The sequence below is a fragment of the Zingiber officinale genome, chromosome 3A, assembly GCF_018446385.1.
Source record: "Zingiber officinale cultivar Zhangliang chromosome 3A, Zo_v1.1, whole genome shotgun sequence".
Taxonomy (NCBI): domain Eukaryota; kingdom Viridiplantae; phylum Streptophyta; class Magnoliopsida; order Zingiberales; family Zingiberaceae; genus Zingiber; species Zingiber officinale.
Window position 1 is genome coordinate 39,112,801 of NC_055990.1, and position 26,795 is coordinate 39,139,595.

General features: G+C 36.2%; 2 protein-coding genes across 2 annotated transcripts; both read left to right on the forward strand.

Annotated features, from left to right (window-relative positions):
- Positions 1 to 6,311: 6,311 nt before the first annotated feature.
- LOC122050363 (putative disease resistance protein RGA4) lies at positions 6,312 to 7,754 on the forward strand. The gene has a single exon (XM_042611270.1). The coding sequence runs from the start codon at positions 6,312 to 6,314 to the stop codon at positions 7,752 to 7,754; it is 1,443 nt and encodes a 480-aa protein (XP_042467204.1).
- Positions 7,739 to 10,103, forward strand: LOC122051759 (disease resistance protein RGA2-like). The gene is made up of 3 exons (XM_042613022.1): positions 7,739 to 9,602; positions 9,766 to 9,825; positions 9,913 to 10,103. Exons 1-3 carry the CDS (start codon positions 8,081 to 8,083, stop codon positions 9,918 to 9,920), a joined length of 1,590 nt encoding a protein of 529 aa, XP_042468956.1. The 5' UTR covers positions 7,739 to 8,080; the 3' UTR covers positions 9,921 to 10,103.
- Positions 10,104 to 26,795: the final 16,692 nt, after the last annotated feature.

A 26,795-nucleotide genomic window follows, 5' to 3' on the forward strand; every position in this document is an offset into this window, starting at 1 on the left:
AGTCCAAGTACGGAAACTTGGCACGGGGAAAAGTCCAAGCAGGTAGCTTGGCACGCGGAAAGTCCAAGTATGGAGACTTGGCACGGGGAAAGCCCAAACAGGGAGTTTGGCAAGTTGGAAAGTCCTGGTGAGTGAAGCCAGGCAGTGAGAAAGTCCTAACTGGGATGTTAGGTAGTGTGAAAGTCCTGGTGAGTGAAGCCAGGCAGTGAGAAAGTCCTAACTGGGATGTTAGGCAGTGTGAAAATCCTGGTGAGTGAAGCCAGGTGAAAATCCTAGTGAGTGAAACTAGGTGAAAGTCCTGGTGAGTGAAGCCGGGCAAGGGAAAATCCAGATGGATCAAGGGTGATCGGACATCTGGTGATGGGAAGTCCAAGTAGGTCATAGGAGTGACCGGATACTTGGTACGGAGAGAAAAGTCTAAGTGGGTCAAAGGGATTGACCGGACACTTAGCGGGGAGTCCTAGCAGGTCAAGGGAGTGACTGGATGCTAGGCGCAATGTACCAACAGGTCAAGATTGACCGGATGTTGGTTTGGACTTGGTTTGGGCGAAAACCATGAACTGGATCGATCCGTGATCGATCCGGTGATACTCGAATATTCTCGATCGGTCGGTGACCGATCAGAATACATCGAGCTCATCGTAGGATAACGATCGATCGGCGGTGACCGATCAAGAGTCGATCGAAGCCGAACAAGAGCGAGGCGCAGAGGGGCTGATCGGTCGGGGACCAATCACAAAGCCCGATCGGTCCCGCATCGATCAGAGTTCTCGATCGGCCGTGGACCGATCAGAGGTTCTCGATCGGTCCATGGACCGATCGTGACGGAAGCGAAGGCTTAGAAATAGGATCGGCGTGGACCGATCCATTGAGCCCGATCGGTCCACGCATCGATTCAGTACTAGCCGCCATGCGACACAACGGCCAGATTTCTTCGTGTTTCTTCGCTTTCTTCGCAGTTATAAAGGAGCTGCCTCGCCTTTAGTTCTTCTTCCTCTTCTTCCTACCTAGTGTGCTCTTGAGCTTTGTTGAGTTCCGAAGCTTCGAGTGAGCTTCTTCGACTGGGTTCCTGCTGTTTTAGGCGTCTCGTGAAGTTGCTGCTTCAACCAGTCGACGAGAAGGCAAGCGTGTTTGTTTTACATTCATATTGTCTTGTGTTTCTTTGTATTTTGTATACTTTTATCTTGCTGTTGCAAGAGTTATTGTGGCGAGGTTTCTCCACCCACAAGGAGTATATATTAGCCGGTTCTCCGGGGACTCATCCACCGACGGATTGATAGGCTTCGTCCACCTTACGGACACGCAGAGGAGTAGGAGTTTCATCTCCGAACCTCGTTACATCGACGTGTATTGAGGTTTGATTTCTTGTCTTCGTTTCTTGTTTTTATTTCCGCTGCGCTAACCCTAGTTTGTAGAAAGAAACGCGACGATTTGGGGCGGCTATTCACACCCCCCTCTCTAGCCGAATACGAACGATCCTAACAAAAATAACAACTAAATTAAGGAGACAGAAAAAGAAAAAGAAACAGAAACAGAATTTAATCTGGTTACAACCAAGGAGGTTGTTAATTCAGGGCGATGAAAAGCTCCACTAGCAGAATCTCCTTTACTGTAGGCGGAGAAGCCTTTTTTACACTTAGAACGCTCACTTAGTTGCTAGCAATTGATTACAAGTTGGATACTTGAGTTGTTGTTCCTTTCCTAGCTCCAGGGGCCTTTATATAGGTCCTGGAAATCTTATTCCGAGAGTCCAAGGTGCCTCCAACAAGGTTCAAGGCGCCTCCAGCTCGGTCAGCGGATAAAAGTTTATCTGCAACGCAAACGGTCAAACTGATCAAGCTCAAGGCGCCTTAAACAAGCCTTTCAAGGCACCTTCAATGTTGAAGGCGCCTTGAATATGTTTAAGGCGCCTTCAAGGTTCCTGCTACAGTAATTTCTGCTACAGTAATTTCAGACTCTTTTGTCTCTTTTTCTTCTTCACTTTGGCTTCCGAAGCTCCGTTCTTTTGGGTGATTGCGGCCAACCGAAATAGGGCTCACCCGAACCCAATTCCCGGCCTTCTCCTCGAGCAGGCTTCCGTCCAGCTTCTCGTCCCTTGAACGTCGCGCACGTTTTTCTCGCTCCACCGGAGTACTCTTCCACAGCTCTCTCGTCCTTCGGACGCACCGAGCCCGTCGGCTCCTTTCCCGTGCCGTCCTTCTCGCTAGCTGCGTCTTCCGCTCGACTTCCTGCGCTCCTAAGCTTCTGCGCACTCAGAAACAGGGATCAAACACAAAGCAGGACCTAACCAACTTGGTTGATCACATCAAAACTACTACGGGGTCTAACAATTTTGATATTAGAAAATTATAGATATAATTTTATTAGGAGGAAAAAATATTTGAGACCACTAATGTGGTCATGAGATCGATATGAGTACATATTCATGTCATTTCGAGCTCTCTAGGGCTAGTTTTTATTTTTTAAAACAATTTATTTTGAATTTTTAAGGGAATTCAATTTTGGGACGAACTTTGAAGTTTGTCCTAGCTCTGGGACGAACTCCAAAGTTCGTCCCAAATTTCTATTTTTTTAAATCAGAAAAAATGTGACAAAAATGTAAATGCATGACCTAAAGACCTCGGAATCACACGAAACGAGTTCCTATGCATTCGTATCAATCTTCTAATCACATTGATGACATGAAATTTTTTTTACCTAATATTTTGAGGTTTTTAAATTTTGGAAAATAAAATTTTTAATTGTTGATTTAAAAATTTATGAACCTCAAAATATTGTGCGAAAAAATGTGTTGAGGTCATCATTGTGATCAAGAGATCGATATGAACACATAGGAACTCGTTTCATATCATTCCGAGATGTTTAGGTCATGCATCCGCATTTTTATCACATTATTCTTAATTTAAAAAAAACAGAGATTTGGGACATTAGATTTTTGTTTGCATGTATTGTTATAGTTCCTTTTAAATTTTTATTTTACCTGGATACTTTGTATGTTATGCCATGTTTTATATTTTCGATTTGTCTATTACTAATCTATGCAAATTTAGTTATATATGTTTTAATATTTTTATTATGTCATAAACATTAGATACATGTATTTTTGATTACATGATCTATGGTGGCGATGGTGATCATGATGGTGGCGATGGTGGTGAATCTTAGTTAATTTATGGTAAATTTTATATTAGATTTCTTTTGCATGTATTGTTATAGTTCCTTTTAAATTTTTATTTTACCTTGATACTTTGCATGTTATGCCATGTTTTATATTTTTTATTTGCCTATTACTAATCTATGCAAATTTAGTTATATATGTTTTAATACTTTTATTATGTCATAAACATTTGATACATGTATTTTTTATTGCATGATCTATATATTTTTATTACGCTTAATTAAAAGTTTTATTTCATGTATGTTCCATGCAAATAAGGAAAAATGATATTTTTTTGCTATCTAAGTCTTTGATATATTATGATAACCATGTATTAGGACACATCATATCCAGATATTGATAATTCATATAGTGTGTCACAAAAACTAAATAGTTAAATCATATGCATTCATTATTGAAATCCTTAAGTAAGAGAATATCTGCACTATCAAATAGATCAATTGGATGAATAATTTTAAATGCATAATATAGCATGGTGATAGGATGAGGACACAGTTGATTTGGACAAGATGTTTAACAAAAGAATATATAGGTGTATAAGAAAAAAAAAATCTTTTGTAGTTACATTTTTTAACATTGGATTACAATAGTGGATTTTTTTTATTCTTGCTGGTATGAACTTATGATATTGCTGTATTAATGGTGTAAAAATCATTTTATGTTAAAATTCTGCATTCCAACTATTTTACTTCCTCTAGATTTATTTGGTTAATTTTTCATGGATTTCTTGCTTCTTCTGGCTATGAAACTTCACTGATTATGTTGAAGTGATCTTCTAATGGTTAGTGAGTTTTGTACAAAGTTGAAGCTCACTTTGAAGAGATGAAAGAAAAGGAATTAAGATAATTGAAGCAAACTTATTTCCCACTTTGATTGATTTGTTTACCCCTCTCTGATCTTTAAGAGAATAACCAAGATTTCCTTGTAGCCATTAGGAGCCATAAGGAAATTTAAAGAATAAGAAAAGCAAAGATAAAGGCAAGGGGACATGGCATTGAAAAGTTAGTTGCATAAGCTTTAGATGTCTTATTTCAATATGATATCATTGATATGTTTTATATATATATTTTTGTTATAAATGTTAGTTATTATTCATTTGTAATTTGATGCAAGAAAAGAAGAACGAAGAATGGAAGAGGGCGCACGAACCTCCCGAAGAATGACGATTAGTATTTTATTTTATGCTTTAGATGCTTTAATGTATTTGTTATTTGGATTATGAGTTGTTGAACCAAACTACTTCTTGTTTTCATGTGTAAATATGATGTGTGTTAAGTTGACATATTTGAATGTTAGATATGGGATGTGTAGTTTTTTGGATGTGTAGTTTTGTTTGTTTGGACGTGTATAAATATGATGTGTATTAAGTTGACATATTTGAATGTTAGATATGGGATGTGTAGTTTTTTGGATGTGTAGTTTTGTTTGTTTGGACGTGTATAAATATGATGTGTATTAAGTTGACATATTTGAATGTTAGATATGGGATGTGTAGTTTTGTTTGTTTGGATGTGTATAAATATGATGTGTGTTGAAGTTTGGCTAATATATTTTAAATTTAAATATGGGAATGATAAGAGATTTATAGATCAGATTATGTAATGATATATTTGATATGTAAATAGGATAAAGAAAATTTAAAAAAATAGAGAAGTTTTGTTTTTTTTATTTTGGGACAAAATTTGGGACGAACTAAGGTTCATCTCAAATTTGAGACGAATTTGGGTTTGTCCCGAATTTGGGACGAATACGGGTTCATCCCGAATTTGGGACGAACCTTGGGATGAATTTGGGTTCATCCAAAAATCCCGCACCATGTTCTTAGGGACGAATTGATTCGTCCCGAATTTGGGACAAATCAAAATTCGTCTCCAATTTGGGACGAATTTGGGTTCGTCCCCAAATCCGAGTTACCTTGATTTCCCAAATTTCATCATCCCAAATTATGGACGAATTTTGGTCTGTCCCGAATTCAGGACGAATCTTGTTTGTCCCGAATTAGGGACGAACCAAAATTCGTCCCTAATTCGGGATGAACATTGGGAATGTAGGTAAACTCACATTTTGGGACGAACCAAAATTTGTCCCAAATTCAAGACAAATCAGAATTTATCCCTAATTTGGGATGAAAATATATTTTCGTCCCAAATTTAAAGACGTTATACGGTGTATATTTGCAACAAAATTTGTGACGAAAATTATAATTCGTCGCAAAATTTGTGACGAATTATTTTTTTCATTGCAAAATTTAACAACGACTGATTTGTGATGAATATATTTTTATCACAAAATTTGTCGCAAAAAATGTTACGATGAAAATTTTTAGAAAATTAGTCCCTAAATTCGTCCCTAAAATTATGTTTTTTTGTGTAGTAACATGTACAAAAGTAATTTTTTTATGCATTTCTAAATGGTTCAATTTATGTAATTAAAATTTCTCAAGCAATGTTATATCTAAATAATATAAATAATTACTTTTTTAAAGAATAGGAAATAATTTTTAAAAATTAAATTATTTTGCAAAAAAAAATGTGAAACTGTCACATCAACGGCACCCTTAGAGTCAGTCCCACGAAAATTAAATTATTTTACAACCGATCATAATGTTGTTCACTTATCAATGTCATTGTGAGCGGGTGGAAGTTAGTCCAATCTATTAATAATCGATTTAAATAATATATTAAAAAAAAAAAAAAGCTGTCCCTAAACTCTAAACCTTAAATAATTACTTTTAAAAAGATAAAAACTAATTTTTTAAAAAAAAATAAAATTATTTTTCAGCTGAGTATAATGTTGACATATCAATGTCATTGTGATGATAAAAGATATTAGCTCGTCCCAATACATTTATTAATCTGTTCCCAAATTAACACAAATCAACACGGGAAAAGATAAATCACATATAACTATTACCATTGAATAATTGATGATAAACACAGACACCCGAGCTATTAGCCCGAAGACAAAGAAGTTGTCTCCTCGCAAATTATTGCTTCTCGTCTCCCCTCAATTATTGCTTTCTCCTCTCCTCCAAAGGTAGCAGCAGCATTCACAGCGGACAAACAACTTGTGCATCTTTCCAACTCGCAGGCATGGCTAATGTTTCAAAGAATTAGTTGGTATTCAAGGGAGGATGGAGAAGCTCAAGGAGTTGTCAACAATTATCGACATGGTGATCCAAGATGTTGAGGCCTGCCCTGTGATGGATGCCGCTGTGAAGAACTTGCTTAGAAAGCTCAAACACTTGGCCTACGAAGTGGAGGATGTCGTGGATTACTACGACACCAAAGCTTTGCGGAAGCAAAGATCAAGAGCATATTCCAGGCCGGTGCGCGATTTCTTCTCTTCTAATAATAATCAACTTGTATTTAAGAGTAAGATAAGTGGCATGATAAAAGCAGTAACTGAGAATCTAGATTCTATTTTGCTGGAAAAGTCCATCCTTAAAAATTTGTCACAAGGCAGTAACCCAAGTGCCTACGGAGAGATCCACGCGCACAATAGCTTGGCTGTTATAGGGAGAGAAACAGAGAAGGCGATGATTGTCAACATGTTAACGGATGATGAAGGAAGCAGCAGTGGTACATTGAAGGTCATCGCCATCGTTGGGATGGGTGGCCTGGGGAAGACTACACTCGCTCGGCATGTTTTCAATGATAAGAGGGTGAAAGATCATTTTAACACGTACTGGAAAGTTGTTGGAAAAAATTTTAAACCCACAGAGATAATGAAGTCTATTTTAGAATTGGCTGTCGATGCAAAGGTCGACATCTCAGAACCAGAGTTAGTGAGGGGGAGACTAGAAACAGTCTTATCACTATCAGGGAAGAGATTTCTGCTCGTGTTGGATGATGTATGGAATGAAGATGCATTACTGTGGAGGGAGCTGAAAGCAGCCTTATCATGCGGGGCAAGAGGAAGTACAGTTTTAGTGACTACCCGTAGTCAAAAGGTCTCTTCGATCATGGGCAAATTCAATACCCACCAAATACAGCAGTTGTCCCGGGATGATTGTTTGTCCTTGTTTCGGAAATTTGCTTTTGGAGACGCAGAACCAAATGAGAATTTGATGAAAATCGGTGAAAAGATTGTTGAGAAATGTGCCGGTGTGCCCTTGGCTGCCGTATCTCTTGGCAGCGCGCTCCATAGCATTCGAGATGAAACTTATTGGTCCTCTGTATTGAACAGTGAAGTTGGGCAGCTAAGAGATGAGGACCAGAAATTCTTAGCTGTGCTCAAGTTGAGCTACGACGCTCTCCCTCCATGGTCAAAGAAGTGTTTTGCATTTGTCTCCCTATTCCCAAAGAACTATGCGATGAAAAAGGATGACTTGATTCAGATGTGGGCAGCAAATGGTTTTGTATCTTCAGAAGGCAATTTTGATGCCGAAACAGTTGGCAACAGCATCTTTGATGATCTAGTACTGAGGTCATGCTTTCTACCTTCAAAGAAGTGCGATGATGGCCGTCATGTAACCGAGTCCACAATGCATGATTTGATGCATGACCTGGCACGATCAATATCTAAAGATCAATATTACAATAAAGGATATTCAGAACCTACCATTTATGCATAGAAGATGCAAAATTTTCAAACACTTCTTTACTCAAGAAGCCATTGTACTTGCGTACCCTATTATTGAGAAAATGTCATTTATATGATAAGCTCCATCTGCGTCAGTTTGTCCTCTCAAAATTGAAATTCCTCCGGGTGTTAGATTTAAGTGAAAATTTTATAGAAGAGGTGCCAACATCAGTTGAAAATTTGATACATTTGAGGTACCTTAACTTGTCTAGGAATAAGATTAAAGTTCAACCTGACGCCATTACTCGTCTCCAGAATCTGCGATATCTCAATCTCACCGAGAATCCCCTTCAAGAGTTACCAAAAAAATTAAGAAATATGCAAAGCCTTTGCTATCTTCATTGCGATTGTGATTATTTGACTCACATGCCCCCTGGGTTGTCACGGCTGACTAATCTTCGAAGTTTATCATGCTTTGTTGCCGGGAATAGAACGGGCTCATGCTCAATTATCGAACTTGAGGATTTGAAGCTTCATGGACAAATGGAAGTCAAATTTTCTGGGAATTTCACTAATTATTCTTGTGGTGGAAGAAAAATTTTGAAGAATAAAGATTTTAATGAGTTATCCTTATTATTTAATTGTTCGGACACTAATGACATGAGCATGCTGGAAGATCTTTGCCCCAACACGAATTTAAAGAAGTTGAAGGTATCCAATTACGGGAGCCAACAATTTCCAACATGGTTGATTGAGTCACAACTACCAATGTTGGTTGAAGTTGATATTGAAAAATGCTATAAATGTCAGCATATTCCTCATTTTGGAGATCTCCAATTTCTTAGAAGCCTTGTCATAGACACAATGCATGAAGTGCAACACATTGGTGTTGAGTTACATGGGCACGGTGGCTTTCCTTCCCTCCAAGAACTCAAGTTGATAAGGATATCGAATTTAGAGGAATGGTCCGAGGATGAAGGCCGTGTCAATGAGTTGTTCCCTTTACTGAAGAGATTGGAGATTTGCAATTGTCCAAAACTGAAAAACATGCCAAGGCTTCCAAGAATTGAACTTCTTAATCTACGTAACTGCAATGAGAGCCTAGTCTCAGGCTTTGGAAGAATGACTTCTCTTTCTCATCTCATACTGGAGGACATGGAGGGCATGAGATCTCTTCCAAGTGGTTGTTTAAGAAACCTCACATTCCTAAAGGAATTGGAAATTCGACGCTGCAATGAACTCGAATCTCTTCCTATGGATGATTTGCAGCTCCTAACAATGGTCCATTCATTGTCCATTGAGGAATGTAACAATTTGGCATCCTTCCCGTTAGAAGTGGAACGTGTTAGTTCTCTTCGATATCTCTGTTTCAAAAATGTTGACAGCAACGCACTGCAGCCAGAAATACCTGTAGAAATCCTGAATTCACTGAATGAGTTCGACATTCAGATTTGTGGCAAGAAAGTAAATTTAGGCGGGCAACTACAACACTTACACACGCTCCGACAATTGTGGATAAGTGATTCACATCATTTTTCTTATGATATGAAGATATCTGGATCCATTCAGGCAAATTTAAGTATTTGCTGTTGTGATGAATTGGAATCCTTGATGACAGAAGCACCATCAACCAGTGTGCTAGAAGATCTACACATATGCGATATCCCCAACCTCAAGACCTTACCTGAATGGCTACAACATCTCGGATCACTTCATCAGCTATCAATCCGCAACTGCCGTCAATTAGAATCGCTTCCAAGGAGTCTTCAGGGCCTCCATTTGTTGAACTCTTTGTTCATTGATGAGTGTTCCCTACAACTGGAAAGAAGATGCAAAAGGGAGACAGGCGAAGATTGGCCGAACTTTTCACATGTGCCACGTATTGATATTTCTACAAGAGGTACAAACTGAAATCAGTCAGTTGAAAATTCAAAGTTTGATAAAAAGAAAAAAATAATTATTCCTTTTATTCAAACTTAAGTAATTATTATGCCAGTCTTTCAGATTTATTATTTTAAAAATTTAATTATGTCCATTATATTGTCTTACTATTATTGTTGCAGTGATCTACGAAACTCAATGCTGTGGTCCGTTCTTCAGAGTCGATCGTACAAGATCGAGAGGTAAGATACGATATAATCTGTTTCTTTCTTGGTTTACAATGTGCTTATTTATTTAAAAAATAACTGAGTGTTCAAACTAATCCACAGAGATATAATTGCAATTGACAGCAAGGAAGCAGAGCAATTCGTTCTACGTACTCCTAGATCGCTTGTCAGGGGTTTTACTAAATATTTATTTTAACTTTACTTTGCGCATAATTGGAATGGTTGAAAACAAAAGATATGTGATTGGCTGTGGGACTATTTTAAAAATGAAATCATTTTTGAACTTTTCACTATTTTTATTGCCTCTTGTGAATGTAATATCGATTTCATGAAATTGATAAACTCAATCAGCTTGACTGAATCAATTAACTAGACCAATTGGCTTGATTGGATCATCCAATTTGATTGATCGAGTCACCTAGATTGCACGAGTCAATCTAACATAGTGATTGTCTTATTTAACTCTTTTACCATGATTAAAATTAATTAGCATACTCGAACACTCGAATACGAAGGCAATAACTTTTTTTAAAAAAAAATCGGCACTTGTGTCTCTTTATTAGGAAAAAAAAACTTTGCAAAAAAATATCAAACTAAAAAGATAATCAAAACTCAATCTAAATTCAAAATGTACTTCTAAAATTAAAACATATATTTTGATAATGGAGAATAGAGTTTCCACGGGAAGCAAGGACAAGAAACTCTTTCCTATTACCCAGATAGTCTGGGTGATCGGTTTAGTTCCATAAAATTTTTTTATTAGACACCAGAATAAATCAGTAAGTATTTATTACAGACAATCAAGAAATTTAATATCCTTTGATTACGTGTCCTATTTTAAAAAAATATTATTATAAATTTATCATAAGTAAAAATCTAATTGTAAATATCCGAGTGACGATATCAATATATACCTTACCACTAGAGCCCCGGGCAACTCTTCCCTGTTACCGTTTGAAAGGACGGTGGAGGATCTGTATTTATAGCTGATAAATAATAATATGAAATTGAAAATCTGGTCATGGTTGGCCTTACCAACCATCCAACCAAGAAACTCATCCAATCCTAATTCATTAATGGTACCACGCATGATTACCGAAAGTATTGTTTTAACAGTGACTTTTGATAGACTATTTTCGCATGCCATTCAATAATCCATTTTGAGAAAAAAAAATACGAAAAGAAACAAAAACGTTAGAAGTTGAAGTATTTTAATTCCAATTATGGTCAAGTTAAATAAAAATTATTTATAAAATTTTTTTTTAGAAATAAGTTTCTGTAAAACCCAGTGATTGCCTTCTAGCAACCACACAACATCTAACAATCATGGCGAAATCATTCCATCTCATCCCTCTACGCATCCAAACTCCCACTCACAGTGCAGCTCCCGTCTCCATTTCACTTCTCAGCACAAATGCCAAGATGCCTCTCTGCCTTCTTCCCCTCATTCCCATCAACTGCATCTCCTTCATTTTCTCAATGTTTATTTTGCAATAATCTTCAAAGGGGAAAGAAAGAATGATGACTGGTGGGGGCGGTGGAGGCTGCACAGTGGAATTAATGGCGGATTCATTTGTACTGGAAAAAGGGAGCGACCTTTAAACCATTTGTTGGCGTGCTAGCTGCAATATCAGCATTTATTTTGTCTGGCGATTAATGCACTATTTTTCTTTTCCTCACAAAAACTGAATGACTTTAGGAAAGACAGGCGTTTCAGCAAAAATATTGAAAAGAAACAGAAAAATGTCAATATACATTCACTTTTTTTGGTTTCTATTGGGAGGGAGTGAACATTACGGTGTGAGTTAGAACTGCAATTTTCTTCTTATACTTTCTTTTTCTTATTTGTTCTTCTCATGCTCTCTTTGTAACCTGGCAAAAATGTAGGGGAAAAGTTAGCATAAGAAGCAACGAGCTTCCAAATTTTGTGCGAGTCTAAATAAGAAAAATACTTTATTAATTGGAAGAAAAATTATGAGTAAAAATCAAAAGAGTCTTCAATTATGCAAATAATCAAAAGAGCCCGCTTTTTTTAAAAAAATAAAAGGGCATCCCACCAGGAATTTTATTCCTAGAAAACTCCTTATCCAATGGTGTTGCAATAGCTATCGGTAGCTATTGCAATGTGTAAAAATTATCGAGTATCTGCTATAATTATTTTAAATGATTTAAGAGTTTAGACTAGGACCGTCAATTTGGGTTGGGTCAGTCGGATTGGTCCGTCCCGTCGAATAATTTAAATGGATTGAGTTGAAAATTTATCAACCCATCATCTGGTGGACCTAAATAGGTTAGCTCACGTGGGTCATAGGTCTGGGCGAGCCAACTCACAGCAGGCTCGCGTTGACCCGGGGGCCAGATAAAATATCAATGAATATTTTTAAATATATTAGTACTTATAAATATTAATTAAGGGTAATATGATACTACATTCTCTTTATAACTCTCTTCTCCAATTATTAATCTACTCTCTTTATAACTCTCTTCTCCAATTATTAATCTACTGTAGCAATAATTATAAAACATAAATATTAAAACTTAAAATCCTATTTCTATTTTCACAATTTCACTTGACGCTTCACCTTTGTTCGCCATGACACCGACACCGTCTTTGTTCGCTGCGACACTGATTGACCGACACCACCTTCCGCCTACCTCTCACTCCCAGAGTCATAGCCTTGCACGCACCTATGGGTCTGCCTCATTAGCGGCCGTTAGCAAGTGTCTCCCCATGGCCGGGAAGCAGAACGACATTCCGCCTCACGCGTGTCTGCCTCAGTGTCTCCCCGAGTCCCCGACTCCCCGTAGCCACGTGAAACCTGCAGAGAGTCAGAGAACTAGAGTGCAAACAAACTGACAGATGGTAGTCCAACTCCGATAGACGACGAGCTTGACTCCATTAATTCGGCAATCGCTAATCTCCCAACTCGAATCCCACAACTTCTGCAGCCTCCAAGTTTTGTTTGCGGTAAGATTTTTTACTTCCTTTTCTAATTTCATTCTATTTCCCACTAGTGTCGTCGTACTTTCGTAGTCCCTACTCGGTTACTCCCTAATGTTTAGCATTTGTTATGCAATACCATATTACTAGTTTTCTCTTTTGATACTCAACATATCTTGTGTCATTGTGTATTTTGACTTTGGATTGATTTGTTTTGCATTTGTTTTGCAATCAATAGGGCTAACATAAAAAAAATAAATTTAGGTTATTTTTCTATTGACATTTAGAGTTCTTGTTTGATTGATTTTATCATAAACTAAATTTATTTATTGTATTTTAGATTGATTTTGAAATGAACTCTAGTTCTCAAAAGCAAACTATTATTTTAGGTGATGAATTAGAAAGTGCTAAACATAATGACAATGGGTCAATTAAAAGGTCTAAAGAAACTTCTGATATTTGGGTGTATTTTAATAAAATTAAGAGATTGATAGTATAGATAAAGTTGAATGTGTTGGGTGTAAAAAAACAATATAAGTGTAGGGGTAAATAATATGGAACTTCTACGTTGTGGCGTCATCTTAAAATTTGCGACAAATTAAAGCTCCATGATATACGACAAATGGTTCTTGATCAAGATGGGAAGATGCGGTCTAAGAAAATAAATCAAAAGTTTTCACGTGAGCTACTGGCTTGTGCAATCATTATATTAGACATGATTTACCATTTTCATTTGTTGAGTATGATGGTATTAGAGCTTGGATGAAGTACATAAATCCTGATTTGCTTGCATTTCTAGAAATACTCTTGTTGCTAATATTAACCGAATCTACTTGAAGGAAAAAGAAAAGCTTAAGTGTATTTTGACTATGGTTCATAATAGAGTTTGTTTAACTTCAGATTTGTGAACAGTGTGCACTAGTGAGGGTTATATTTGCTTGACTGCCCATTTTGTTGATAATGATTGGAAGTTGACTACTAAAATACTTAGTTTTTCTCATATGCCCCCTCCACACTCAGGAGTTGAATTAGCTGCAAAATTGTTTAAATATTTGAAGGAATGGGGAATTGACAAAAAGGTTTTCTCTTTGATATTGGATAATGCATTTAGTAATGATAATATGCAAATTTATTTGAAAGTGCAACTCTCTTTGCATGATAGTTTATTGTGTGACGGTGAATTTTTTTAATATTCGTTGTTCTGCTCATATATTGAATCTCATTGCCCAAGAAGGTTTGAAAGTGACTACTGTTGCTTGGAATAAAATTAGAGAGTCGGTCAAGTATGTTAAAGGTTCAGAGGCTAGGATGAAAAAGTTTGGAGAATGTGTATAAGTAGTTGGTAACATTGATACTAGTATTGGCTTGCGATTAGATGTGTCTACTCGTTGGAACTCAACATATTTAATATTGGATAGTGCCATCAAATATAAAAAAAAAACTTTTGCTTCTCTTCAATTCAATGACAAGAATTATGAATATTGTCCTTCAAGTGAAGAGTGGAAAAGAGGAGAGAAAACATATGTGAGTTCCTTGAGTCATTTTATGACACTACTAATTTGATCTCTGGTTCTTCTTATCCTACATCAAATTTGAATTTTATGCAAGTTTGGAAGATTGAAGTTTTGTTAAAGGAAAACTTATCAAATGAAGATAAGTTGATAAGTTGTATGTGTAAAAGATGTTGGTTGCTACTCGGAAAACCTAATGGTTCCACTATACAAAAATTTTGTACAAAGGTTTGAACCTTTTCCTAGCTACCATGTGTTCTTTTAAATTAAACTTGGATCGCCTGCGGAACTTAACATGTTTGATCCATAGTTTAATTTATTTGTTCCTTTTGGTTTTGACTTGGATCTCCTGCGGAACTTAACACGTTCGATCCAAATCACCTTAAGTTATTAATTTCATTAAATATTAATTTCGATAATTGGTTCCCAGTACTGACGTGGCGAGGCACATGACCTTCTTGGATATGGGAGCAACCACCACCGACTAGACAAAACCTTTTATGGAAAGCTAATATTTAATTTCCTAAAATAACTTTAGGTTAACCGAAAGGAACAATCAAATCACAAGGAAAAGAAGAAAACATAAGAACACTACATCGAAAATAAATTCGAAATACTAGAATCGTAAGCCTCTTGTATTTGGTATTATTTCTAAAAATAACTAGTATGATGAGGAAAGGAAAAATTACTAGTTATACCTTTTAGAAAGACCTCTTGATCTTCTACCGTATTCCTCTTCTAACCTCGGACATTGTGTGGGCAACGATCTTCCGAGATGAGAAACCACCAATGCACCTTCTTCTCCAAGTAAGACTCACAGGTTAGAAAGATTTCCACTACTAATGAACCCAAAAGTTCATCAGCTACCAATGAATCCTACTCAAGTTAATATAACCTAGCCTTAGATGCCAAAGATATAACTGATTCATTTCTGAAGGTTGCTTTCTCTTAAAGTTAGAAGATGTGTTACTAATTTCCATTTGTTGTATCGTGGGAGTTATTGGATTATAAATTATCAACCAATATACCAGAATAGATAACTTCCCTATTTTTCTTGATAACAACTTTGTTATCAAAATAGACACAACATCTATTCTATAATAGTTTAGAAACTGAAATCAGGTTCTTTCTTAACTTAGTATGTAAAGACAATTTCTAATCATCCAAATTTTATTCCTATTAGAGAATAAACCTCTCCCACTGCAACAGCTGCTACTTTTGCAATAGTGCCCATGTGGACGGTGTTTTTATTTTCATTTAGTTGTCGGGTTCCCTGGAACCCTGCAATGAATTGCAGACATGATTAATGACATCTGTATCTACACTCTAGGTTCTGGTAGATAACACAACTAGACATGATTCAACTAATGAATTAAATACACCTAAATTGTTCTTAGTTCTAAGAAGACAGTCTACCTTAATGTCCAAGTCCTATTTCCAATCATTACAATTGGGACTACTAAGTCTTTTCTATAGTATAACAGCTAGGGGATTGACAAATATTTTAAATCCTAAGAATCACAAAAATATTTGGTCATGATCAATTTTTTAAAATCCCTATGAATTTTGTATGCCACGATAGTGTGGACGTATACAAAATCAAAGAGGAAATTTTATCCATTAATTTTATTATCTCGTCAACTTTACTTTATGACGAATAAAATTAATAGTTGATCTTTCTTTGATCAAATATTTGGTCAAAACTTTTGAATTTAAAATAACATTGATTCCTCAAACAATATTATTTAAATTCACTAACACCTCAAACACCGTGAATTTTGCATGCCACGATAGTGTGGACGTATACAAAATTAAACATTTATAAGAGGCCCATTAATTATCTTGTCAATAAATCTTTATGACAAATAAAATTACCTCAAGCACCGTAAATTTTGTATGCCACGATAGTGTGGACGTATATAAAATTAAACATTTGTAAGAGGAGTTTTTCCCATTAATTTTATTTTCTCGTCAACCTGACAAATAAAATTACCTCATACACCGTGAATTTTTGTATGCCACGATAGTGTGGACGTATACAAAAACTCAACATTTGTAAGAGAGGGTTTTAATTTTATTATTCTGTCAACTTATCTTTTTGACAAATTAATAGTTGGTTTTCTTCGGTCACACAAATAATAGCAGTGACTTCGATGGGGAGGATACTATTAGACGTGCCTAAGTGTATACCATTACTTGACACTTAGTCCATTACTTGCCCCTTCCGATGGGGAAGATCACACGCTCTTAATTAACTTCCTATAGTCATCTAAAATGGAAGTTTAATCTAGTGATCCGCAAACAAGCTCATCCGATATGGAGGAAGGCACTCAGAGCCAACGCGCAAGCTTGTTGCATCACTTATAAACCAGTAATGGAGACCGTGGAATTTATTTAAAAAATAAATTCCTCTCCCACTTAGTTATTTAAAGTGAGGAATTTTGACTATACTTGCTTACTTAATATGCATACTAACAAGCACACACAACACAACATAAAAAACAATAAATAGAAAAACTAATTTTCAACTATTATGGCTTTTATCTATTGCTGTCCTGCGTGTGTCGCCAACCCTAGCTGCTGCCATCTTTGGCCACCGCCACCGGGTCTAGTTGTCGCATCCATCTTGCTCCTTGTTCCGCTATGTCTCTGGTCCTCAGAAGGTTCCACGCTTTGCAAGATTCGATCCGCGACATAAATAGAATTTTACATTTTTGATCCTATATTCTATAAAAGGAATGTACATGTATCTACATCAAAAATAAAATCCTAATAAAACTAAATACAGCTCCTGCTGTATTTTATAATACAATCATGTACACACATATAAATGCCCTTAACATGTCTAAGGGTCCAATCACACACATAATAACTAAAAGCCATAATAGTTGGATCCTGCATCCACAAAGTTAGCACATCCTACTATTAACCTGCCTAAATTATGTATGACATGTGCATAATTAAACTAATACCAAATACACAGAGGTAAAACCCTAGCTCTGATACCAATTATTGGTTGCTACTCGGAAAACCTAATGGTTCCACTGTACAAAAATTTTGTACAAAGTTCTGAACCTTTTCCTAGCTACCATGTGTTCTTTTAAATTAAACTTGGATCGCCTGCGGAACTTAACACGTTTGATCCATAGTTTAATTTATTTGTTCCTTTTGGTTTTGACTTGGATCTCCTGCGGAACTTAACACGTTCGATCTAAATCACCTTAAGTTATTAATTCCATTAAATATTAATTTCCATAATTGGTTCCAGTACTGACGTGGCGAGGCACATGGCCTTCTTGGATATGGGAGGAACCACCACCGACTAGACAAAACCTTTTATGGAAAGCTAATATTTAATTTCCTAAAATAACTTTAGGTTAACCGAAAGGAACAATCAAATCACAAGGAAAAGAAGAAAATATAAGAACACTACATCAAAAATAAATTCGAAATACTAGAATCGTAAGCCTCTTGTATTTGGTATTATTTCCAAAAATAACTAGTATGATGTGGAAAGGAAAAATTACTAGTTATACCTTTTAGAAAGACCTCTTGATCTTCTACAGTATTCCTCTTCTAACCTCGGACGTTGTGTGGGCAACGATCTTCTGAGATGAGAAACCACCAATGCACCTTCTTCTCCTCCTAGCTAGGTTCGTCCAAAATAAAAGCTTCACCAAGGATGAAGAAAAACCACCAACCAAGCTCCAAGAGATGCAAGCTTTCTCTCCTTCTTCTTCTTCTTCTCCAAGTAGTATCCGGCCACCACAAGAGCTCCAAGCCAAGGAGGGTTTCGGCCACCACAAAGAGGAAGAGGGGAAGAGAGGATGGCCGGCCACACCAAGGAATAAGAGAGGGAGAAAAATAATAGAGGTTGTGTCTCATGAAGGCACCCCAACCCCCTCTTTTATATTCCTTAGCCTTGTCAAATAAGGAAATTTAATTACAATAAAATTTCCTTAACTTTCCTTGACATGAATTAATTGAGAAAAATAAAATTTCCCAATTAAACTTATAATGGCCGGCCACATCATAGAGAGACAAATTAGACAAGTTTCAATCAACAAATTAAAACTTCCTTATTTGTATTTGGAAATTTTAAAAAATAAAATTTCTCTTCAAAAATCCCTTCATGGTTAATAAAAATAAATTTCTATAATTTTATTTTTCAACATGTGAATAATTTTACAAAGAGAAAATAAAATATCTTTCCAATCTACAAATAAGGAAAGAGATCTAATCTCTTTCTTTAATCTTTTGTAGATCCTTTTAAGAGAGATATTTTAATTTTAATTCTCTCCAATAAATTATATCTTCCACATAAGAAAAATTAAAATTAAAATTCTTTTTAATTTTATTAAGGCCGGCCCCCTTTAGCTTGGGTTCAAGCTTAGGGTCGGCCACCCATAAACCATGCTTAGGCCGGCCCTAGCTTGATCAAGCTAGCTTGGCCGACCCCCTTTAGGTGGGTATAGAAGGTGGGTATAGGTGGGTATAGTACTCTATAATTAAGAGGCTACGATAGGGACCGAGAGGAGGAATTGGTTTTGGTCTCCCGATAAAATTAAGCATCCCGTGTTCGCCCCGAACACACAACTTAATTTTATCAATAATAATTCATTCCACTAGAGAACTATTATTGAACTACCGCACCAATCCCAAATTACATTTTTGGGCTCCTTCTTATTATGAGTGTGTTAGTCTCCCTGTGTTTAAGATATCGAATGTCCACTAATTAAGTGAGTTACTGACAACTCATTTAATTAATATCTTAATCCAAAAATAGTACCACTCAACCTTATCATCATGTTGGACTAAATCCACCTGTAGGGTTTAACATGACAATCCTTATGAGCTCATCTTGGGGACATTATCAACCTAGATTACTAGGACACAGTTTCCTTCTATAATCAACAACACACACTATAAGTGATATCATTTCCCAACCTATCAGGCTTATTGATTTATCGAACTAAATCTTACCCATTGATAGATTAAAGAAATAAATATCAAATATATGCGCTTGTTATTATATTAGGATTAAGAGCACACACTTCCATAATAACTGAGGTATTTATTTCTTTATAAAGTCAGTGTAAAAGAAACGACCTCTAATGGTCCTACTCAATACACTCTAAGTGTACTAGTGTAAATATATAGTCAAAATAAACTAATTACTAATTACACTATGACCTTCCAATAGTTTGTTCCTTTCCATTTTGGTCGTGAGCTACTGTTTATAATTTATAAGGAACCGATAACATGATCTTCTGTGTGTGACACCACACACCATGTTATCTACAATATAAATTAATTGAGCAACTACATTTATCATAAATATAGACATTTGACCAATGTGATTCTTATTTCTAGATAAATATTTATACCAAAAGCTAGGTTTTTAGTATACATCCTAACAAAAGAATGATGGAGAAGTTTGACAAGTATTGGACTCAATATAGCATGGTGCTTGCATTTGGAGCTATTCTTGAACCACGAATAAAGCTTTCAATGTTGGAGCTTTTTTATTCAAAGGTTGAAAGTGATTTTCTTAAATGCAAAAATAAGATGGATCTTGTGAAGACAAAATTGTATAAGCTTTTTGACTAGTATTCTGATACTAACCAGACAAGTTATTCACAACCACAATCTACCACACATACACTTTCGCAAAGTGTTGGAGTTAAAGGAAAGAACAAAAGAATCTTTGATGTAAGTAATCTAATATTTTTTTCTTGTATTTTATTTTTTGTCACTACTATTCCAATTAATGTAGGAAATGATGAAATATGAGAGCCAAACAATTACAAGTGCTGGAAAATCTCAATTGGATCTCTATTTGGAGGAGCCAAAACTTGAATTTGCATATTATCAAGATTTGGATATTTTGGAGTATTGGAAGAATCAAAAGCATCGGTATCCAACTCTTGCACTAATGGCATGTGATGTTTTATCTATTCTTATAACTACTGTTGCATCAGAATCAACTTTTTCCATTGGTGCTCGTGTGCTTATCAAGTATAGAAGTTGCACCCTTCATGAAAAAGTACAATCTCTTATTTGCATTTGCAATTGGTTACATGGTTATGATATTGGTAATTTTGTTTATTTTAGTTATGTTCTTGACTTAGTTGATATATTAGTTTATTGTTATTTTATTTTTTTAAATTATCTTCATATTTGTTTATTTTATATGCAGATAAAGATAATGAAGACAATAAAAGTATCAAAACATCATTATCTATGCAAGAATCAAATACTCTAGAAGAGGATATCGATGAAGAAAAAGGAGATAAAGGAAAAGATTTGATCTGGATGATGTTATTGATGAAATTTAAAAAATATTATATTATTTGGTTAGGTTCCTCCATTCAAAGAGTCTTAGAGATATTGAACTTTCCATTTCAATTTTATTTTATGTTTTTAATTACTATGTAGTGTAGTGACTGATGTCATGGTGATGGTGTGTTTGGTACTTTGGTTATTGCTATGTAATCTCTCAAGTCTTAACTTTTAATTATTATGTGTTAGTGTTATAGTGTGTTTGGTACTTTGGTTATTGCTATGTAATCTCTTAAATCTTAACTTTTAATTATTATGTGTTATAGTCTAAGTCTTGTAGTCATTGAAGAGTGAAGAATCTGGTTCTGAATATGGAGTCTTCTTTGAAAATTTGGAATTTGGAAATTTAGTGTTTTTATGTTGATTGGTGTTTTTTTTTCATCTTTATCTTGATCGGTGGTTAGTACTTAGGATCAATCTAATCCTTTTTGCAATTCAGTTTTCTAAATAAACTAAAAATAGAATGAGGCATCAATAAGAAGTAAAATTAAGAAAAGTTACTAACAGTGTGTGGTGGGTGTTCATTGCTCAGACCACAGACCAAGGAGTTACCGAGTTAGGAGACTGCACCAAGTTCAAGAGAAATATGAATATCCCTCATTTTTGTTGTATTGCAAGTGAACTCCGACCATGGTGGACCTGCTCCCAAAGTCCGAGGGGTCCCTTACAACCAGCAGATTGCTAACTGCTGTAAGGGAGGAGTGGCTGCATCCTACGACCAGGACTTTGCCGTCGCACTCAGACAGTCAGACTCAGTAAGCTTATCTACGTCGGTTGTTTTTTTTTATTTTTTTATAGGCCCACGGGTTGACTCATCTAACCCGTAGCCCGCCTTGAGTTAGGTCGGGTTGTAGATTTTATAGTCCGTCGGGATGGTGGATTAACCCGCCCCGTCCCGCCAGATGTTGGGTTTTTGGTGGGTTGGCCCGCTCCGTTGCGAGTTGGCCCATTTGACAGCTCTAGTTTAGACTTTATAATTTAACTACAACTATTTTAAGTAATTTTAATTAATTTAAAATAATTTTGATGATATTTAAATAATTTCAATATAATAGTGATTTGTGTGTAGTATTTTTTTTTTATAAAAGTGAATATTAATTTTTTTTACCTTATAGCACCTATTGAGCAACTTCTCAAGAATATTGCCTCAGTTGGCCCAAGTCCTTGACTCAGGCTTCAGGCGTCCCCTTTCATCTCTCTACTTGAGCTTCAATCAGGCTCAACTTCGAGCTCCAATCAGTCTCGACTTCTTGGCTCTATTCAAAATGCCCCTGACTAACTAAGGTGGCTTCAATAAATCAAGGCGATAAAACTGTTAGTCACTTAAGATATGGACAACGTAATCGTTATTTGTGAAGATTGTGAAAAACGTAGTCATTTACTCCGAAATAAATGGGTTACAATCATCATTTATTTCCGATAACGTGGGTAATGAACGTGAAACACTCAGGACACATGAAGAACATGAAAAATCAGCAGTCACCCTATAAAAGCTATCCTATCTCTACGAGCAAATGTATGCACACGAACAAACACAAAACCCTAACTTCACAACTCATCTTCGATTATTTTCTCCTTCTCCTTCTCCTTCTCCTTCTCTAGAGATTTACTTGAGCGTTGAAGTGGTTGTGCCGGGGAACTCCCTTCCCATCATTCTAATATGCTCTCTTTGGTGCTCCCCTCCTAGGTATTAGCAAGTGTTAGTATTAGCTCTAAGAGTCAATTATGAGATGATTAGGCTTATTAGGTTATTAGATTATTGGTTCATCCAATATAATAATCCAACCCACTAAAAGGAACATAAAAAGACAAATGACCCATGGGTTCATATGATGGATCATTGGATTAAGTCTAATCCGAATTAGACTCATTAAGTTAGACTCAATGAGATTCAATTGTTGAATTTAGTCCAATTCGAATTAGACTCATGGAGTCAATTTGGATTTTCACCAAGTAAAAGAGGAAAACCAAAAGACTCTTCATGAAAGATGATTAAGATCAATTCATGAAGGAAGATCAAAAGATACAAGAGGGTTAATGCCCATTAATAGAGTTTAATGGATCATTAATCAAAGGAAAATCAAAAGCCAAATGACCTTTGGTATTCCTTGGATGAGTACAAAAGGTTTTCTCATTCATTTTCGTGTAAGAGAATTTTTCTTCCTCCTCTTCTTCCTCTTGGCTGATCCTTCCTCATGACCGAACCTCCATGTGTGGCTAGCACCATAGTGGTGGTTCTTCTCCAAATCGTGAGTTCGTGAGACGGACAGAGTATGTTCGTGTGGATATCTAAATGTGGAGTTAGGGTTGACGGCGTCGGATTCCCTTCGTCAATGGGGAACGAAGAGACGCCTCAAGATTACCCTAATCCTCTGGGAACCAACCCATTATATAGTGCACATCTATTATCAGCCCATCGATGATAATAGATGTGGACTATAAATCCATATATATTAAACATCTATTATCAGCAAATAGATGATAATAGATGCAGGACTATAGGTTCTACACATATGAGATCCACATCTAATTACCCGAAACCCACTAGACATAAGTTAGATCACTTTAAAGGGTTCGGATCGTATTCACGTGTGCAACTTACAAATAAGTCCACCAAATAGGGATAATTTTATCCAACAATCTCCCACTTGGGCTATATGTGAGTTGTATGTGAAATACAAGTAAAACTTTAGTTAATATCAAACTTTATTGATATAAAATACCCCTGTAAACAATCTAGTCCATTAATTTTATTGGTATAGAACTAAAGAAGTCATAGCTACTGTATATGATCGTAACAAGCCCCAACAGTAATCACAATACCAATATCATTAATGACATAGATCAAGATGTGGATGTGTAGAGTGGAAATTATATGAAATGTGATCAATACATGTCAATTTCCAATTGGTCCTAAGATGACCTCAAAAGAGGTTAGATCATATTTGTAAAATACTTTATGCTAAACTGCAATAGCAAATCATGATCAACTTTACGATTCCAAAAGGAATCTTTATCATATTTACAAACACCAAATGCTAAACAGCAGTAATAAATGAGGATATCACAGTCAGAGTGTTAAACAAACATATAAATTCTCATTAGTATTTTGAACTTTAAGTACGACAATAATCAAAACAAAATGTTTGTTTTTATTATCAAATATAAAGCAATAAGATAAATACAGACTCCCACTAGATGAGTTCTTCTTCCATAAGAAGAACTCTCATATCCACAACATGCGCATGAAACACCTTAGGCACCAAGCCTTTGGTGAGTGGATCGGCCAACATGAAATCTGTGCTGATGTACTATACCATAATCTGACAACTTTGAACTCTTTTTTTAACCGCTAGAAACTTGATGTCGATATGTTTAGACTTCGACGAACTACGGTTGTTCTTGGCATAAAGTTCTGCGGCCTTGTTATCACAGTAGATCCTCAGTGGCCTGTCAATACCATCAACAATCTGTAATGTTGTGATGAAGTTCTGTAGCCAAATCCCATGATTGGATGTTTCGTAGCATGCTACTAACTCTGCCTCCATAGTAGAAGTGGCTACTAACGTCTGTTTAACGCTCCTCCAAGATATAGCCCCTCCAGAAAGCATGAAGATATATCACGAAGTGGATTTTTTGCTATCTAAGCATCCAGGAAAATCGGAGTCTGAATATCCAATCACCTCCAGATGATCTGATCTCCGATACGTGAGCATATATCCTTTGGTTCTTTGCAAATACCGCATCACTCTCTTTACCGCTTTCCAGTGTGACGATCCTGAGTTACTAACAAATCTGCCTAACATCCCCACTATAAATGCTATATCTGGTCGAGTACAAACTTGTGCATACATGAGACTTCCCACTGCTGATGCATATGGGAATTGCTCCATCTCCTTTATTTCAAGTTCAAGTCGTGGACACTGCTGCAAGCTGAACTTGTCACCTCTTGACACAGGTGTATCACCGGGTGTATAGTTCTGCATACCATACCTTATAAGCACATTTTCAATATAGGCCTGTTGTGAAAGTCCAAGAATACCTCTTAAACGATCATGATAGATCTGTAAGTCTAAAACAAAGGATGCTTCACCAAGATCTTTCATTTCAAAATTACCAGATAGAAATGACTTGGTTTGATGCATCATACCCTTATTATTGCTTGCAAGCAATATATCGTCCACATACAAAACAAGTATAACAAATTTGCTCCCACTGAACTTGACATATATGCACTGATCAACAGGGTTCTCTTTAAATCCAAATGAGGTAACTACTTGATCAAATTTCCAGGACCACTGATGGGATGCCTGTTTTAAACCATAAATGGATTTCTTTAATCTACATACTAGGTGTTTTGAGTCATTAGACTCAAAGTTCTCTGGTTGCACCATATATATAGACTCCTCTATGTTTCAATTGAGGAATGCAGTCTTTACATCCATTTGATGTATCTCCAAATCATAATGAGCTACAAGTGTCATGATTACCCTAAGGGAGTCTTTCATCGACACAGGTGAGAAAGTCTCCTTGTAATCAATGTCTTCTTTCTGAGTGAATCCCTTGGCAACAAGACGAGCCTTATACTCATTACCCCTTAAATCCCGCTTGGTTTTAAATATCCATTTACAACCAACGGGCTTCTTTCCTTCAGGCAATTCGACAAGCTCTCAAACGTCATTGCTCGCCATAGACTTCAACTCTTCTTGCATGGCGTCAATCCACCTTTCAGGATCAGATCATTGTTTGACTTCTTGGAAAGATGTAAGATCACCTTCCAACCTTATATCAAAGTCATGCTCTTGGAGATAAACATGATCACGAGAATTCATACTTCTCCGTTCCCTTGTAGATCGCCTTAAAGACACTTGTATTTGAGGTGGTTGAGGTACTTGCTCATCAATATGAGGCAATACTTCAATTTCAATGGCAGGTTCCTCCAATTGCATTGGAGATATCATGGGAATATCTTGGTTCACTACGCTTACTGGATGTGTGATACCCATAATGTGTGGTATGATAACCATACCGCTACTGATCGCACTAGTAGTAACCATAGGAGGATTGCCATCGCATTCCTCAAAAGATATTTTCCTGATTTTATCACTCCCACTGTCCTCAGTGAACTTGACATTTCCCGTTTCAAAGAAGGATCTATTAGAGGGATCATAAAATTTATATTCTCTTGACTTTTCAGAGTATCCTACAAAATTACAGCTAACCGTTCTTGAGTCTAGTTTCCTTTCATTAGGCTTGTAAGGCCTAGCTTCAGCTGGACAACCACAGACGCGTAAGTGTCTAATGCTGGGCTTCTTACCCGTCCACATCTCGAATGGGGTTTTAGTTACTGCCTTACTAGGTACTCTATTAAGTAGGTAAACTGCAATCTTTAGTGCTTCACCCCACAAGAACTCTGGTAGAGAAGTGAAAGCCATCATACTTCTTACCATGCCTTTTAGGGTTCGATTGCGACGCTCAACTACATCATTCTGACTGGGTGTACCAGACATGGTATATTGAGGTACAATTCCACACTCAGCAAGGTATTTTGCAAAAGGTCCTGGACGTTGTTTACCTGATCCATCATATCGACCGTAATATTCACCTCTACGGTCGGATCGAACAGCTTTAATTTTCTTACCTAGTTGAAGTTCAACTTCGGCTTTAAAAATTTTGAACATGTCCAAAGACTGTGATTTCTTATGAATAAGGTACAGATAGCCAAATCTGGAATAGTCATCTATGAAGCTAATAAAATATATATGTCCATTCCAAGATGCCTTAGGGAATGATCCACAAATATCTGTATGTATTAGCTCCAAAACATCACTACAACGACTAACCCTCTTATTCTTTTTGTTAGTGGTCTTCCCCTTGATACACTCTATGCAGACATCAAAGTTTGACATATCAAGAGAATTGAGAATTCCATGTGACATTAACCTTTCTAGACGTTGTTTGAATATATGTCCTAAACGCCTATGTCACAACATGGAAGAATTCTCATCAGTTAATTTACATTTCGTACCTATACTATGCATTATCACGTTGTCGACTGTAGGAGTAAATGTGTTCAATTTATAAAGCTTATCAACCAACACTGAATTAAAGAAAATACTAAAAATTCTATTTCTAAATAAACAAGAATAACCCGATTTGTCCAAACAAGAAATTGAAATTAAATTCCATCA